General features: G+C 34.8%; 1 protein-coding gene across 21 annotated transcripts in view; it reads left to right on the top strand.

The window, feature by feature from the left end:
• SOX5 (SRY-box transcription factor 5) overlaps positions 1–15,224 on the top strand; it is a 1,155,824-nt gene that overhangs the window by 1,072,865 nt on the left and 67,735 nt on the right. For all 21 annotated transcript variants that reach the window (XM_049885159.1, XM_049885162.1, XM_049885160.1 and 18 more), the window contains one exon: positions 9,532–9,678. In XM_049885159.1, coding sequence (XP_049741116.1) covers positions 9,532–9,678 — 147 coding nt within the window. The remainder of the gene's footprint in view (positions 1–9,531; positions 9,679–15,224) is intronic.

Below are 15,224 nucleotides of genomic sequence, written 5' to 3'. Positions count from 1 at the left end.
TTCTCCAGTACATTAGTTTCTCTTTAAACTCCACATTTAAGTTACATTAAGAAGTTGAAATTAAGCTATAAAGATAACACTTATGGAGCCTTGAAATTGCTTTCTGAATTTTTTCCTCACAAATGCAATTCCCTGTCCCTTAAAAAAAAAAATCAGAAACAAACGAATGCTCTTCCTGCACATCATGTATAACATTGATCTGTCAGGCTTGATTGAAACCCTAAAAGTACACAATTCACCATTTTTCAGATTGTAATATAATATAACACACGTTTTAAAATCTCTATTCCAAATATTTAGCACATCGTATGTATGTTAACTTTGCCAGATTGCAGTCCTTGGACAAAAAAAAAAATCATTCACCATTTCTGTATGTATATTTGAACTTGATGGTGCTATTACTCAGGAAGTTTGTAGCTCTGTAAATCCATGGGCAGCATAAACGCTTAAGCTCTCCACTATTAAGCTAAAGGTTGGCGGTTTAAATCCATTCAGAGGTGCCTCAGAAGAAAGGCCTGGCAATCTGCATCCAGAAAATCAGTTATTGAAAGGCCTTTGGAACACAGTTCTACTCTGATACACATGGGGTCGCAATGAGTAGGAATCAACTCTACGGCAACTTTTTTTTTTTTTAATGTTCTTTTTGAAAACTGAGATCTATGTGTATTTGCTCATGTGAGATTATGAAAGTGACTACTGTTTATTTCTACATCAGGTCTTCCTTGATATTGCCAGTCAAATCTAAATCAAGGGTGATAAAGGACTGCAATTTTCATCCCTATACCTGTTTAAATTCTTAAGATGAATTCAAACAACCTCATTTGTCTTATGTCATTAAATATTAAGAGTGTGTAAAATATGTTTATACTTATAGCACACCTCTTTGTACTCTTTTGTGTATTTATGTTTGATATGCAATTTCATTTGGAAAAAGGATTTCACTTATAATAATTTTAAACAATTTAGAAAAACAAAAGCAGTATCAAGTGGTTATGCCATCTGTTAGCCCTCTCTATTCTGGTATTGGCAGTGTAACAGTTCACAAATTCTCTTAAAGAATCAGTATGCTTTACCATATAGAATTTAGAGAACACAAATTTTTCAGCCATAATTTTAATGTATTTTTTTTTTCTTTAAATGCTTTTTATACCCAGCTCCCCTCCTATCTAGTGTGATGAAGTTGGTGATTCAGGGAAGAGATGTGGGGAGTAAGAAAAAGGGTGGATATGGATAGAGTGAAGATGGTGGACTTTGTTTTTGTTCTGTCTTCCAATAAGGCAGGAATATCCCCATCTCCTAATCCATGCCTGAACCAGAGGAAGATAGGGCAAGCACACACTGTTGAATCCTCCTGACTCCTGCGTAAATGCCAGTATATAGCATCGTTCATGTCTCCTGTGCCTTCCTTCAGATTACCTCAGCACGAGAAAGCGAGACCTGATAGTAGATCTTTATTTAAATAGAAAATTAAGCTTTGAACTAAGAGGGACCCTAAAGAACATCTTGTATCTGCTAAAGACAGACAACCATAGCTCTCACTAAATTCCTTTACTCTCTAAATAGTAAATATTTAAGATTCAACCAGTACATACTGTATATCCACTTATTAGAAAAAACGCATTTCTCATTTGTCTTGTCCAAAACATTGAAGAGTAGCTATACACTTAAACGCTTGGTTTTGTTGTCTTTTGTAAGGATATAAACTTTTTCCTATAATCTTTACCTGTTTTTTCTGTTCATGTTTCCAGATTGAATTATTCACTTACTGTTATAATTGTGGCTACAATAAGTATATTAAAATATCTTTGTTCCTATGCCGATAGCCCACTGCCGTCCAATCGACTCGGACTCATCGTCACCCTATAGGTCAGAGTAGAACTGCCCCGTAGAGTTTTCCAAGGAGCGCCTGGCGGATTCGAACTGCCGACCTCTTGGTTTGCAGCCGTAGCACTTAACCACTAGGCCACCAGGGTTTCCCTCTTTTGCTGATAAGATTTTTGAATTCGTTGTTTCTTTGCCCTCTTGCATAAATGAATGAATATGAAGTTTTATCAACATCGCTAATAAGCCTTTCTGTCTAAATCCTTAAACAGTAGAAATACGTCCATTTCCTTCCCCAGGGTTTTAAATTTGTTTCATGTATAGTCACTATCATTAAATATATACTAGAGTTCCATGTTTGTTAATAGATATTATTTTATTTTACACAGACTCGACGGCACTGGGTTTCTGGGTATAACGGCCTTTATTCAGTTCCATTTTCTCTTGTTTTTAGGATTTCTTCATAAAATAGTGAATAATAAAGACATAATCCCTGCCTTCAAGGAGTTTACTAGTCAGTAAATAGTTTGAGGCAACAAATAGTGATAGATATTTTTGTCTGAGCCTAACTCTTTAAATCCAAATACTCTGGATGGCAATTAGGTGCTACACTAGTAGCCAATGGGAGAAGTTTTATTTTTAACAACTTGGGAAAAATAAGCTGTTAGAGAAGTGATAGGAATTTGCCATCTCTACTTTTTTTTAGGAATTAATGAAATAGTCCAGCTTAGAATTTAAATAGGCTGTTCTATGGAAGTTTTCCACCCGTAGGACTGAAGAGTACTAACCACTAGCTCAGAATATCTGAGTAAAATGGATGATCCTGAAAAGAAAATACAGTTGTATCTTGTGGTATGGAAATTGTGTTGTCAAAATATAATAGCACTATTTTTTTTCTCAAATTAGCAACACTTAATTAGTACAGTTAAAATATCTTTTACCATCCCATCAGACTTTTTTAACCCCACCGTGGACCATTACAGATCAGCTAGAAGAATGCCTACAAATGAGCTGCAGACAGATGAGGCCCAGCCACCTGGGCTCAGTGGGGGCTGTGGAAGTGGCAGAGGGGCTTTTTTGGAAGAAGAGAGTTCTGAGCTCCCCGCATGACTCTTGGGGCCCCAGCTCCCACCTCCTCCTTGTGGCCAGGCCACCCCCACCTCCTGCATGCCACCTGCCTACCCTGTGCTCCAGCGGCCAGCTGGGCTCCTCACCACCACCCCATGAACTGCTGGTGGCCCACGCGGCCTCGCTGCCTCTTATAAACCTCGCTCTCCTCCTCCTCTCCCCTCAACTCACTCCTCGTTAACGCACAAAATTGTCAGGAAGTAGATTTTTTACTACTGTCTAAATGCAAAATGTCACAGAATGAGATAATCGATTTAAGTGAGGACTAGGTGTATACATGTGTATATATGTTTATGAACACATGAGCATCAGGCAGGCACAAAATAATCAATGGATTACGTCCGTACTAATCTTATGTGATTGTTTCCTTAAAAAAGTCATTATCTGAAGGAGTTGAAAGAATGGGGGAAGAGACAGGGAATAAGAACGTAATATTTTAAGTAATACAAAGGTTAGAAAATCTAATGTTTTGGGGAGTTAGGGAATTTTGAACTAATCCCCAACGCATTAGTTCAGAATGAGAACCAAGTTATTCTGCAAGGCTAAACACACCGTTAGTCTGCTTAACCTACTGCCGTGCGTGCTCTCGTTCAGCTTCGCCTTTTATGTATACTCTCTCTCAATTCGTTTCTAATGTTTTGAGCAACTTAACTGTTTTTCACAAAAGCACATGTATCCTAACACACCTTATATCTAACTTTGAGTTTTATCTGTCTTCCTTTAAAGAAAAATGTTAGTGAGATTTTTATTTAAATATATATCTATATACGTATATTTGTATATATATGTACACATGTGAATATAAAATAATTGAGTTATGTAGCTCAGAAGATCCTTGTTACTTCAGTTGGCCTTCCAATCCCCACCAGATTCCTTGCCTCTTCATTTTCAAAAGCCAATCAGTGGTTCTATGAATTATAGACCTCAATTTGGGCAAACACCTGTTTATGAAACCACATCATCCAGATTTTATTGAATATATTAGAAGGTAAAAAATTTAAGTCAGCTTAAATGCTTTTATCATTGATTATGTTTCAAAAGGATGTAATTTTTTTTTTAATGTTAAGCGTTTCTTCACTGTTTTTAAATCAGTCAACACACAAATCTTCTTTGTTTTATTGTACTTTAGATGAAGGTTTACAGAGTAAACAAGTTTCTCATTAAACAATTAGTACATACATTGTTTTATGACATTGGTTGCCAATCCCACAACATGTCAGCACTCTCCCTTCTTGACCTTGGGTTCGCCATTACCAGCTTTCCTGTCTCTTCCTGCCTTCTAGTCCTTGCCCTGAGCAGGTGTGCCCGTTTTGTCTTGTTTAGTTTTATGGGCCTTTCTAATCTTTGGCCGAAGGGTGAACTTCAGGAGTGACTTCATTACTGAGCTGTAAGGGTGTCGGGGGGCCATACTCTGTCAGACTAGTAAGCTTGGCCTTTTTTTTTGTGAGTTAGAATTTTGTTCTACATTTTTCTCCAGTTCTTCCCATGATCCTTTATTATGATCCCTGTCAGAGCGGTCAATGGTGGTAGCTGGGCACCATCTAGTTGTTCTGGACTAAGTCTACTAGAGGCTGTAGTACTAATCTTTCCCTGTGTCTTTGGTTTTCTTCTTTCTCCCTTGCTCAAGATGGGATAAAACCAGTGTAGTATCTTAGATGACCACCCATAAGCTTTTAAGACCCCAGATGTTACTCATCAAAGTAGAATGTAGAACATTTTCTTTATAAACTCTGTTATACCAGTTAAGCTAGATGTTCCCTGAGACTATGGTCACCAGAGCCCTCAGCCCAGTAATTTGGCCCCTCAGGGAGTTCAGATGTGTCTATGGGGCTTCCAAGACCTTCCCTTGGACAAGTTGAGCTGGCTTCCCCAGTGTTGTCTACTGTCTAACCCTTCACCAAAGTTACCTCTTATCCATAGTGTATTTAGTGTTTTTCCCTCCCACCCCTCCCCTCCTTTGTAACCATTAAAGATTGTTTCTTTTTTTGTGTAAACCTTTTCGTGAATTTTTATAGTATTGGTCTCATACAATATTTGTCCTTTTGCGATTGACTTATTTCAATCAGCACAATGCCGTCCAGATTCATCCATGTTGTGAGATGCTTTCAGATTCATTATTGTTTTTTTTTTTTTTTATCATTGCGTAGTATTCCATTGTATGTATGTACCTAGTTTGTTTATCCATTCATCTGTTGATGGTGCCTGGGTTATTTCCAACTTTTTGCTGTTGTGAACAGTGCTGCAATGAATATGGGTGTGCATATATCTATTTGTGTGACAGCTCTTATTTCTCTAGGATATATTCCTGGGAACAGGATTGCTATATCATATGGTATTTCTATTTCTAGCTTTTTAAGGAATCGCCGTATCATTTTCCAAAATTGTTGTACCATTTTACATTCCCACCAACAGTGCATAAGGTTTACAGTTTCCCTGCATCCTCTCCAACATTTTTTATTTTCTGTTTTTTTTTTTTTTGATTCATGCCAGTAATATCAGGGTGAGATGGTATCTCGTTGTGGTTTTGATTTGCATTTCTCTAATGGCTAGTGATCGTGAGCATTTCCTCATGTATCTATTAGCTGTTTGTCTTCTTCGGTGAAGTATCTGTTCATATCCTTTGCCCATTTTTCAATTGGATTATTTGTCTTTTTGTTGTAGAGGTATTGGATTTTCCTGTGGGTTTTAGAGATTAGGCCTTTGTTGGATTTCTCATAGCCAAAAGTTTTTTTCCCAGTCTGTAGGTTCCGTTTATACTCTTTTGGTGAAGTCTTTTGATGAGCATAAGAACACACAAATCTTAATGAACCTAATTTTTAAAAAAGTTGAATTAAAATAAGTTAACCAGTATATGTATATATATGTTTTTTAAGTTGCCCACCCTTACATATATAGCCAGGTAGAGGAATCACTGTCAGTTCCTTTAAATTTACTGAAATTTCCTACTAACTTTCCATGGCCAAATTAGGATTCAGCAGTATCAAGTTTCTGCTTCATCTGTCCAGACCCAGAGTTTGTTAGCTTCTTTAGAACTTGAAGCTCTTTTTTTCCTCTGTACTGTAATGTAAATTTCAGTAACATATATATTTCACACAAATTAAAATGCACCGGAAAGAGAGATTTCCTTGCTCTACTTCCATTCCTTGGCAAACCAGGTAAAACCAGATGTGCTTGGTAGCAAATGCAATGATCTAAGAATAGTGAAAAATTGATCACAGTTGGGGAAGAGTAGCTCTATGAATGGTTATATTGTCCTCTTTCATATGGAGACCCAATAATAGGAGCGGATATGGGAGATTGGGGGAAAGATGAGCTACCTAATGTTGGCCATACTGTGGCTGAATGGTAGGCTTAAGCGATTTTTTATCGTAAATCACTATTTCTACATTGAGTAGAAATATTAGTAAGGTGAATGATAGTATACTGTTCTGGTAGAAATATTAGTTTGTTTAAATGAGTCCATCTCTTTTACAAATTAATTTTCTTTACTTTCAACTCAGATGCATTTCTTAGGACAATTTACCTCAGATAAACTTTAATCCCACATTTAAAAGGGTAAAAATAATGTATTGATTTGAATAAGAAATCATTTATGACTTTTTTATTCCTTGTATGTTCCATTTCCAACCTTTAAATAAATGTGTTTCAGAGTACATTTAAACTTGTATTTTGAGTAGTAGTTCTTATACTTTTTTAGGAATTATGCATTGTCTATAGCAACAGATAGTTAAACACTGAATCATCTTTTTGGGGTGATCAATCCATTTATGTAATGAACTAATTTGCCAAAAGAATTTTTTAGTACTATGGAATAATTCCTTAACATTCAAAATTAAATTTTAAATAACCATATTGTTCACATTTTTCTTTCTATACAGATGTGAAAACGCCCTATGTCATCTTTAATGATTATGAAATAATTTCATTTTTTGTATCTACTAAAACAGCAATAAGTATTTTTATCCTCTAGGAATAATAACCAATGGAATGATTTTCAAAGATAAGGATAAATATGTAATACAATATAAATTTATAATATGTTATATAGTTATCCAGTCAGTTTATTAAAACACATATATTTTTAAAGCTTATATCCATACATGTGTTCTACTAGACAAATTATAAATTTTCAATTGGTTGTTTTCTCAATGACTTCATAAGCAATTCAGGTTGATGGCAGATAAAACTACTTTTCTTATTGTAGAATATTGCATTTTTAATAGATTTTATTTTTTAGATTTATAGAAAGATTGTGCAGAAAGTACAGAGAGTTCCATTAGACCCCCATCCCTGCTCTACACTGTATCTCCTATTATTAGCATCTTACATTCCTGTGGTACATTTGTTACTATTGATGAACAAATATATTGATATATTAATAACTAAAGTCCATAGTTTAGGGTTCATAATTTGTGTTGTACATTCTATGGGCTTTGACAAATGCATAATGTCAGATGTCTGCCATTACAGCATCCTGCAAAATAGTTTCACTACTCTGAAAGCACCTTGTGCTCCATGCATTGGTTATTAATACAAGTGTGGGAAATAGATCAATTCTGATACTTTAAAAAAAAAAAGGGAAACACCCAGTCATCATATTTGAAGTGAATTATTCTATTACTCCTTACGTAAACTAAAACTTGGGAATTAAATCTTATCCTACCTTTTGATTGACTAGAATAAGAAATAATGGGCACACCAACCCAAAAGCAAAGATAAGAAGGCATAGAAAAACTGGATGAATGGAAACAGAGAAATTGGGGTGGAGAAGAGGAGAGTGTTAACACACGGCAGGGTGGGCAACCAATGTCACAAAACAATTTGTATATTAACTGTTTAATGAAAAACTAATTTGCTCTGTAAACTTTCACCTAAATTACATTAAAAAAAAAGAAAAAATGTCTGCTAACTGGGATTGTTTCTGCAGCTCTTCTTTATCTTCAAATTGCACAGCAAAATCTGACTTACTATTTTCTTGGAAGTGCTCTGGCAGGTCACCTTTTACCTAAAGCACTGTTAGAATTCTTCCTCTACTAAGCCATGAGATTTCAGTGTGTAACAGGAGATTTAAATGCTCTTTGTTCAGGCTTTCACAAAGTTTTAAAAACATTCTCAAGTAAACTGGTCTTTAACAAAGTTTAACCATTTTTGTAGCATCAAAAAAATTATTCCAACACACAGACATACACACACAAACTTTTATGGACAATGATTTGATAATATAAGTATGCTTCACTGGGGTCTTTTTTTTTTATTTTTTAGTCTGTAATATATCCTATAATAAGTTGGCATAACAAAAAATAAGCTATGGTATCCATTATTTTAATGTGCTATTTTCATTTAGACATAGTTTGTGAATATCTTACTGAAAAGTGTGAGCAATGTGTATGTATTTTGATGTAGACATGAGCTGTCTTTAGTTTTCATAATTTCATTTACAGTAGCTCTATTTATCAGAATCTCTGGTTTACCTCGGCAAGTTTTATCCTCTAAAATTTTCCTTTCAGAGAAATATCAAGGTGATTCAGAGCACTATCTCACAGTACTTCTCCTTAGAGCTGTTTTTTTCCTTAAGCCTTAGTCTTTTCCTTACAGAATTTCTGGCATGCATAGTAAAACTATCCATGGAATTTCTAGACAAATGGGAAATAAGGACTTGGGTTGTGTATGTTTATATATTTTATGAAATGTAATAATTGCTTCCCCATCCAGATTTTTTTAAGTTTTTACAAAGTACTAAATGGAGATGAAAGGAATGCATAATCTAAATATTTGATGAGATTATTTGAGTCTACAGCAACCTTCTTGTTTTAGGGTACTATACCATATAATTATCAAAGTAAAACCTTCCTTTTAATTTATTATTAACCTGAATTGTTGAAGATTTTTTACTGCTGATTTAATAAGAATTATTATGTGATGGCTTAGTGGAAGAGCATGTGTTTTAGAGAGTATTCTTTAAAACCCTAATCCTCAAAATAATTTTAGGTTTATCTATGTTTATATATCATGAAGTAAAGTGAACGTCTGGCAAGCATCCAGTTAATTTTTATCATTACAGGTAGACTGACCAGATAATGTTTCTCAAATACTCTCCTTCTATTCCCTTTCAATGCCTTTTTTGTATTTCTACACAACTAATGCCCAGGAAAATTGTTGCACATGCCCATTTCAGCAATACAGAGAAATCGGCAATACAGGGCTTGAAACAATATGGACAGTAAGAAAATTACTACGTATATGAAGCTGCATTCTTTTGTAATACACTTTAAAATTTAAAGATATATTTATATTTGGCCTTCAATAGACATTGGGGAAGAGTAAATAAGGATGACTATCATTTGCTCTAATTCCCTGGACATACTCAATCTGAGATTCCTCATATGTGATATCTGTCATTTCTCCCCTGAGATGTAAGTCATGAAAGTTGACGTGACAGCTTCTTCCTTAAAATATTTCAGAGCACTAAACGAAGATAGCCATAGGACAAATACTACATCTGAATATCACTACTTTCTGAGAGGTGTGTTTATTATTGATAACCTTTTTCTTAATTTTTTTCTCACTCTCTTTCTTCTGTAGCAGTTATATGCTGCCCAGCTAGCTGCAATGCAGGTTTCTCCGGGAGGAAAGCTTCCAGGCATACCCCAAGGCAACCTTGGTGCTGCTGTATCCCCTACCAGCATTCACACAGACAAGAGCACAAACAGCCCACCACCCAAAAGCAAGGTACTCTTTTGAAGAAACTACAAGTTTTGCCATTTAGAGTTTTTGTCATTCAGTGTTATTTATTGAATATCTATGTTTGTGCCAGCAACTGGACTAAACTCTGTGTCTACAGAGGGGTAGGAGTCAGTTAGGCGCAACAAGGTATGCGTACAAATTCACATACATACGTTTAGTCATTTATTCAACAAACATGCATTGAAAACTGTAGTAGGAAATGTGAGTGGTTCAAAGATTTATCAGATGGGTATCCTGTACTCAAGTAACGTAAGGGTACATATTAATGGAGTAGATATTTATTTTAAAAATAGCCAAATATCCATATTCTATGATTCAAAATTCTAAAGAGTTACAGATAAAGTGCTTTGGAAGTTATTGGGAGCAAGAGATTACCTTCAGTGAGAGATCCTGGGAAGGTTCACTGAGAAAGGGACAACTGAAGAAGACCTTAAAGGATAACAAAGATTAGGACATATAGAAGGTGTTTTATTTAAATGTTAATAATTGTTATGATGTGGTACAGTATAGGTATAATATTGGTAAATTACCCATACAATGCCATTATTAGGTAGACATATGGAAATGATGAAATCATTAGAGGTAAGACTATGTGGAAATAGATTCGCTTTTGGAGCCAGGGAAACAGTTCCTGTTAGAACATGAAAGGAGATCAGAGGAGAGTCAAAAAAATATGTGCTTTTGGCTTAAAAGGAGAGAGAAGCATAAAAACTGACTTGAAATGTTTTTGTGTGTTTGTTAAGATCTTATTTAAGTGATGCTCTATGAACATATTAAACTTTCTACAAATGAAGCGTGATTGTAAAGTGATAGTTCCTGAAATAACTGAGGGAATAAACCATACATACTTTTGGACTGTATCTAGAAAATATTTAGTAGCAAAATGACACAGTTAATTTTCCTCCTAAAAAAAAATAAATAAAACACTTTGTCTTTTGCCGAATTACCTAAAAGATTGCTTCTGCTCTCCGTTTCATAAATGCCATGTTGAATGTCTAAAGAGTAAGAAGGTAAGAGTTGTCACAAAAGTTGAAAAAAAAGAATTGAAAGAGAAAAAGGTTAGAAAATACTAGAAAAAAATTCCAGGTTTGTTGTTTCCTTCTCCGGTATCCTGGTGGCTCTACCAGCATGCTTTTCAGAGTTACTTTACTACTTCAGAGGGTGAATTGGTAAAGAAAAGGGACCAGTTGGAAATATGCACTCCATCCTCTATATCCCTAGAACTCCTAAGTCCTTGCCCATGATATTAAGATATAAATGCATTTGGGATTTTAGCATAAGCTGTTTAATAATTGAGGAAGAAATGATTTACCAGCCATATACATATAAATATAGTGCAAAAACAAATTGTACATGTTGTTGTGACATTAAGGAATATACGTACACGACTTTTAAGATCTATTTCAGCTTTTTAGTGGGCCTTGTGTGTGCTGGAAGCCCTGGTAGCATAGTGGTTAAGTGCTACTGCTGCTAACCAACAGGTTGGCAGTTCACATCTGCCAGGCACTCCTTGGAAACTCTATGGGGCAGTTCTACTCTGTCCTATAGGGTCGCTATGAGTCGGAACCGACTCGATGGCTGTGGGTTTGGTTTTTTTGGTTTTGTATGTGCTATGCTTTATGTTGGTTTTGTATGTGCTATGCTTTTTTATGCTTTATGTATACCTAAGGCCTGGTCTGCTTTTCTTTATAATCAAAGTAGCATGTAACTTTTAAAACTTCGTAGTAATGATAACATTCACTCTATAAAGATTAATTGGGAAGCAATGAAATTTTGATGTTTCTATGGACCAAACTTTTAATGTATAACATGTACAAGATAACTTTGAGTGAAATAAATAGCTGTAACAGCATAGTCATTGTCATACACAGGCACTTACATGAAGTGTTATTCTGTTTTTCCTTGAGTTATTAATGTGATTTCATATCATGTTTCAGAATGATACTTTACATTAGGACATTGTATTTAATGGTTTTAGGGTATATAGTTTTCTTTTAAAAGACTAATAGATATTTTCCTTTTTTATACCTCCTCACCAAATCACTTGTGCAAATAATCATGAAGTTTTTTTTTTAATCAATCAACCTAATCCATCTATCCATCTAATCTTTTGTTCATCCACAAAGATACTTTCACAGGTAACCTTGTCAAAAACAAAAGTGAGTGAAGGTTTGCTTTGCCAAGATTAGGAAACTGCTTTATAAGCTATATTTCTAGATATTCATAGAACCCTATAGATTAGGTGTAGTAGACTATTTCAGTAATGTTAAAATTCTGCCACATGGCATGGTCTTGTATATCTCCATTTACTTAGTACTGGTGAAAAATAGATTGTTTCTATAGCTCTGATTGTACACAATTAAAAATATTTTATAGATTATCTTTAAGGTCCAATTACTTTTTGTAAAATTAGCCTTCATAAGTTTTCTGTCATATCAAGTTTAAGAAAGCTGTGGATGTTGTATGTCTTCACATCTTCAATTATTGTAAAAGATGTAAAACATTTGAACAAGAAAAAAGTCCTTGTTTTTAAGTAACAACAATCATTTAATAGAACTATGACCTTTCTTTGCTCAACCCTCTAGTATACTATCTACAACTACTCTTACTCTCAGAAAATATTTCTTAAGTGTGCTTTTGCTTTAGATCAGCAGTAAAATTTAGCGGGTTAAAAATTGTCAGACCAATAATTATTACCATTGTCATTTTAATGAAGAACATGGCCCCTAAAAATACAACCAACAGTCAATGAAGAGCCTCCATTGCATTACACGAATTTAGATTCTTGTAGTCTAGAAGCGACATTTACACGTAGCATAATAAACATTTTGACTTCACAAAGCTATTTTACCCATGTATAATAACTATCATTTATTATCTTATTTATGTTTTTAAACAATCATTTATTAGTATCTTGGGGCTATTTTCTATGTATTTTATTGGTGAACTTGCATGTCCAGCTTGCTATAAAATAGAAATATATTATTAAAGATCTTTGTGTTGTCTATTTTTTTTATATACCTACCTGGCATAAACCAAATTAATGGTTTAAGTTTAAAGTATATTTGTTGTTTGCAGCAATGGAATTGAAATCACATCCAAGCAATGATGTAAGGATAATGATCTTATTGGCGACTGTCAAAAAGCAACCCTGTTCTCTGAATTGTATTGCCTGTCCTTCTTCCTAGGTGTTCCTTTGCCTTTGACTCACAATTCCAGAGAAGGACACAAATAAAACTTATTTGCAATTTGCAAAAAAATGGAAGGGGGGAATCAAAAGGAGGGGGCTCCAAAAGACTGTAAAATTGTACAGCATGAGTCCTCTGATGCATGCTGTTTTCAATCTGCTGTGTGCCAGTTGGAGGCTTGGGGAGTGTGTGTGCACGAGAGAAAGGATAATGCTGAGAAATGATAGAGTGGCTGTGACCTCCAAGCTCAGCCTGGAAATCCAAGACATTGATTTCACTTAGCATTCCTGCTGAGAAATCTGGCGGAGTTCAGTTGTAATAAAAGAACAAGATTCTGTTCTAATGGTAATGGCGTATGACAGACATATCACTTTGTCTGTCCTCAGCACCAGAGAGAGCAGAATTGGAGAAAGGTCACTTGACCTGCCTGTGGCGTTGTAAGAGTTCTGTACTGAGCTTTGAACTGCCACCTCAGAACATAATTATTTATAATATTAAATGATAAAGAAACCTTTAGAGGACTCAACAGTGAACCTGTAAAAACTGCACACAGGAATTGTGTTCTAAAATGTGAAAATACAAAAAGAAAAGCTGGTCTGTTCAACGTCTGCTTTGGAGAACATGGATAGTAATGCTTGTTGAGTTGTATGTCCTTGAACCTACTGTCTGAGAACTGTTTGCATTAATGTCTGACATATAGCCATTAGTTAATTTTTCTTTTTTTTTTTTCTTTTATGCCTTGATTTTATTAGCTGCAAGAAAAAAAAATTGGGGCAGGAGTCTGTTTTGCCAAACCTCAATGATAGAGAAGTGAGAGCATTAGCTGGTTTTTAAAAATTGTTAGGTGTTACATAAAATCTTTCTAAAAACATGTACACTTGTCTCTTTAGCAATCATTAAATTTTTGTTCTCTGGATTCTACTTTAGAATTTTTTTTTCATTGATCAACAAAACCAAATATGTTTAGCTTTTCAGAGATATCCTTTTTACTTCATGTATGTCTTCACAGCTGAGTTTATACCTAAATATTGGTAAACACCGTGAATGAAAGTCTGGAATCTTGAACTTCAGTGCATAAGAGATCCTGTTTTAAGGAAATCTTTAAAATAATTCTACATTATGTTATCGAAGAAAATTATTTGATTAAGATACAGTTTAGCAGTATAGGTTCTTGAATCTCATATACAATAACACTGCATTGAATCCACTTATATGTCTACCAAATGTTAAGTTTATTTACAGTTTATCATTCTGCCACAGCATAGGCCAATATACAGTGTACTCGGCGACTCTGATTTTGTACCACATTTGTATTTCTTTTATTTAAATGATTGTGAGCATATCTTGTTACAGTTTTAAAAACCTCAATACCCTTTTCTTTGAGATAGTAATTGATCTTGATACGTTTTGTTTTTTAAGGACAAATTATTTCTTCCTGAAATAGTAGAATCAATAACAGTCTTCATATAGTAGAATCAATATCAGTCTTAAAATAGTTGAGAATTTTTACTCAGTTTCACACATAACTCACACAATTGTTGATAAAGAATAGGCTTCTAAATTTCATGTTATCAAGAAATCCTCATGTGTCATAGGTGTGCTAGACATCTGAGTTTCACATTTTAAGTGTTTTTTTGCCCCTGCAAAATTAGTCACCTCTTGGGAAAACTATAGGGCAGCTTGTAAATACTACTAAATGTCTCTCGGTGTTTGAGGAAAACTTATACGTTGCCTGCAGCCACCAAGAGTCATCAGTTTGAAAAGCTGATGAGGACAGAATTCCTGGGTACTTTTCTTTTAACCTTGCTATGACCCTAGTCATACCCCTAGTCACGGTTGTGTCTCTATCGATGGCAAGAGCACACATATTGTCCGAATCAATTTTTTGTTCTTTTCAACTACTACTGGCAGTGATGTTCCCATTTGCTCAGCAATAGCACCTGGGAGTTTATGACAAGGAAAAGGAATGTTTCTCTTGACAAGCCAGAAATGGCTGTAAACCAAGTGACCAGACAAAATCAGATTTTTTGAACTACAATATCCGTATAGATAGTGCTTCAATTACAGAAGCAAGAACTGAAACTTTGTTGTTATTTGATCCTCTTTCATAGGTACAGTAATGAAGATCTTTCACGATTTGTTAGTCATGTGCTTGTGTTAGTAATGTTAGAAGGGCCAGTGACTCCTATTAGAACACCTATTCTTTGCAGTAATGGTACCAATCATGTAGTTTCTTCATGCTACCAAGTAAACGTTTTATCAGTACACACTGATCCGCAGGGTAGAATTTCATAGTTTAATATTATGAGTCACAAACTGTGGTTCACATATATACAAGATTAC

Source organism: Elephas maximus, chromosome 4, assembly GCF_024166365.1.
Source record: "Elephas maximus indicus isolate mEleMax1 chromosome 4, mEleMax1 primary haplotype, whole genome shotgun sequence".
NCBI lineage: Eukaryota > Metazoa > Chordata > Mammalia > Proboscidea > Elephantidae > Elephas > Elephas maximus.
This window is presented reverse-complemented; position numbering and strand designations above follow the sequence as displayed.